Source organism: Magnolia sinica, chromosome 14 (genome assembly GCF_029962835.1).
Source record: "Magnolia sinica isolate HGM2019 chromosome 14, MsV1, whole genome shotgun sequence".
NCBI classification, from domain to species: domain Eukaryota; kingdom Viridiplantae; phylum Streptophyta; class Magnoliopsida; order Magnoliales; family Magnoliaceae; genus Magnolia; species Magnolia sinica.
In genome coordinates this window covers 32,688,479-32,690,997 of record NC_080586.1, presented here as the reverse complement: position 1 = coordinate 32,690,997, position 2,519 = coordinate 32,688,479, and the positions used below count along the sequence as shown (strand labels likewise).

General features: G+C 45.2%; 1 protein-coding gene across 1 annotated transcript; it reads right to left on the bottom strand.

The window, feature by feature from the left end:
* Window positions 1-269: 269 nt before the first annotated feature.
* On the bottom strand, window positions 270-2,304 carry LOC131225216 (gibberellin receptor GID1C-like). Its single transcript, XM_058220695.1, has 2 exons — window positions 1,925-2,304; window positions 270-1,420 (listed from the first exon to the last, which is right to left on the bottom strand). The coding sequence occupies exons 1-2, from the start codon at window positions 1,961-1,963 to the stop codon at window positions 425-427; spliced, it is 1,035 nt and encodes a 344-aa protein (XP_058076678.1). The 5' UTR covers window positions 1,964-2,304; the 3' UTR covers window positions 270-424.
* Window positions 2,305-2,519: the final 215 nt, after the last annotated feature.

The window sequence follows — 2,519 nt, the reverse complement described above, 5'->3', positions numbered from 1 at the left end:
TTACCCCATCCTCCCTCCCACCTCCCGCTTCTTCTTCGTGGCCAGATATTAGAAGGGGTAGGCTAGCTTTGGTAGGAACCGACAAATCCATCATCGAATGCATGGAATCTGTTCAAATACACTCTCATGCCACATAAGCAACTGATCTATCAAACTAATTCACCCACATTTGTGCCCACGTCCAACACCTCAGCGAATCAATCCGTCTCAGATATTTCCTACGGTTTTCTCTGCCACCCAAACAAGCAGTACCCCAAATCGCATGCCCCACCAACAACAGAGTGTAAGTAGTATATATCACATACATTGCAGACCTTCACCGACGACAAAAGGAACCCCAAAAAAAGAAAAAAAGAAAAAAAATTAAGCCCGAGCGATATGTCAAAGCTTCTGTTATGTATGCCTGTAGCTATAGGTAAGTCTATTAACAGTTTGAACTGACAAAGTTTTTGATCTCCTCCATAACACTGTAGTAATTGTCATTGTTCGGCAACAAATAGAATCCGACCGTGGCCTGCTTAAGGTAAATAGGCTTCACGTCTTGGCCAGCCCGTTTAAGCCCATCAGCATAAGCCAATTGCCAGTCTTGCATGAGATCAAGGCCTGCCACCACGACAAGGCTTTTTGGGAAGGGAAGATCGTCAAGCTTTGCACCATTGGGACCAAAAGGGTTACATGCTGGATGGTCTCTATCAGCCCCTTCGGGGAGAAAGGCCTTCCAATACCAGTCCCTATCTTGGATCGTTACGAAGTACTTTCCGTCTAATCTCCTCTCCGAGTCCGTTCTCTTCTCCCCACCAAACATAGGGTTGAGGAGTATATTGCCCAACACGCTGATGCCCGATTCCATGGCTCGCAATGCAACGTGGTGCACGATGTTGCCACCAGAACTGTCTCCAGCCAAGAACACATGAGCCTTGGAGTCCTCCCCACTCTGCAACCAGGACTGTGAGGTTACCCATTTGAGAGCGGCCCAGCCATCATCGTAAGCACATGGATACCGGTTCTCAGGTGACCGGCGGTAGTTCACAGAAACCACGATAGCCTTGCAAAGACCCACAAAGCGGCGGCAGAGGGTGTCGTAGATTGCACTGTTGGCGGAAGAGTGTGCAAAGCTTCCACCGTGGAAGAAGATTATGATGGGGAAGACAGCAGAGGTAGGCACCTGTTTGATTTCCAGCATGCCCGGATAAGCGGTGTTGTCGGTGGCGGGACGGTAAATGCGGCTTAAAAGGTTTGTGGGGCGGTCGATGATGACATCGAAGGAGGATACGCCATTGACAGGGGTAGCATTGGCAACGACTTTTCGATCAAGGAATTCAGCAAGGTGGCGGTTGAATGTTCCATCTGGCCGACGGAGAAGATTATAGGCCAGCTTGAAATTGGAGATGAGAACATAAGTATTGAGCGGAACCACCATCTACAGATCGAAACGGCAATCGAGCCAAACACAATTAAGAGATTAAGATACAATTAAATATCTTTTGAATTCTGATAAAATGCAAGAACTCCGCAATCAGAGCTTAAATTAAAATGAATCGAAATCTGTGATCGAACATGGTCGAATTGGGATTCTTATATCTGGGTTTTGTAATTATGAATCAAGAAGTGTACAATCAGAATTAATTGGAACATATCGAGATTGCTCCAATTGAAGCAAATTGAGGATTCTTCCCTTCGAGTTTTATGGCTTGCGAGGATTTCAAGAACTAAAAGTCATCGGACTTCAAATCAAGACGAACTAAAATGCAATCTTTCCACCGCTCGATATAGAAATCGCAACAAATTCAAAAAATCCACAACATATGTTTATAAAAAATATTTTTAAAAGATCCAGAAAATTGCAATGACACTAGAAATTCAAGAACATGAGAAAATAAAAAATCCCAATTAAAATCTACAACAGGGAAGAAAAATCAAATACCTTGGATTCATTGACGTTGATCTCGTTACTCCCGGCCATGGATTCTATTTCACAGCAAAGAAAGAGAAAACCTTAGAAAGAAACGGATCTTCCTCTCAAAGCACCATCCTTTCTTCATGCTATGAAAGGAAGAGAAAACCCTAACCATAACCCTAGCAGCTTTGGAGATGAAAGGAGAGCGGAGTATCGCGCGGGTTAAGAACTATCACCAACGGAAACGAGGAGAAATGCGTAGGTTAGAACGATTGCGATAGAAACGGAGAGAGGTGCGCAGGGAAGACGGAAGGGGGCGTGCGTAAGTCAAGAACAATAGCCACGGAAATGGAGAGGGGTGTACAGGGAGATAGATTGATGAGAGAGATGAATGGGACGGAGGGAGGAATTATTATATACCATGCGCTGCTAGACTGTGTATAGTTTATCATGCGCTTGCGCGTAGCCAGAGTCTACGTGGCGTGCATGTCTCTCAATCTGAACCGTCAGATTGTGGGGCTAATTTAGATGTTTCGTACGAAGAGAAGGAAATGGATTGCCTGCAGCGCCCGGCATCTTACTGCAGCCCTGAGTTCTGTGGGGTCATCGTCATGTATATCTT

What these genes read in the sequence shown, in the direction of transcription:
- LOC131225216 (XM_058220695.1), bottom strand. Translation starts at nt 1,963, where the DNA reads ATGGCCGGGAGTAACGAGATCAACGTCAATGAATCCAAG. An exon ending in TCAACGTCAATGAATCCAAG is followed by an intron (nt 1,421 to 1,924) that starts GTATTTGATTTT and finishes TTCGATCTGTAG; the next exon opens with ATGGTGGTTCCGCTCAATAC.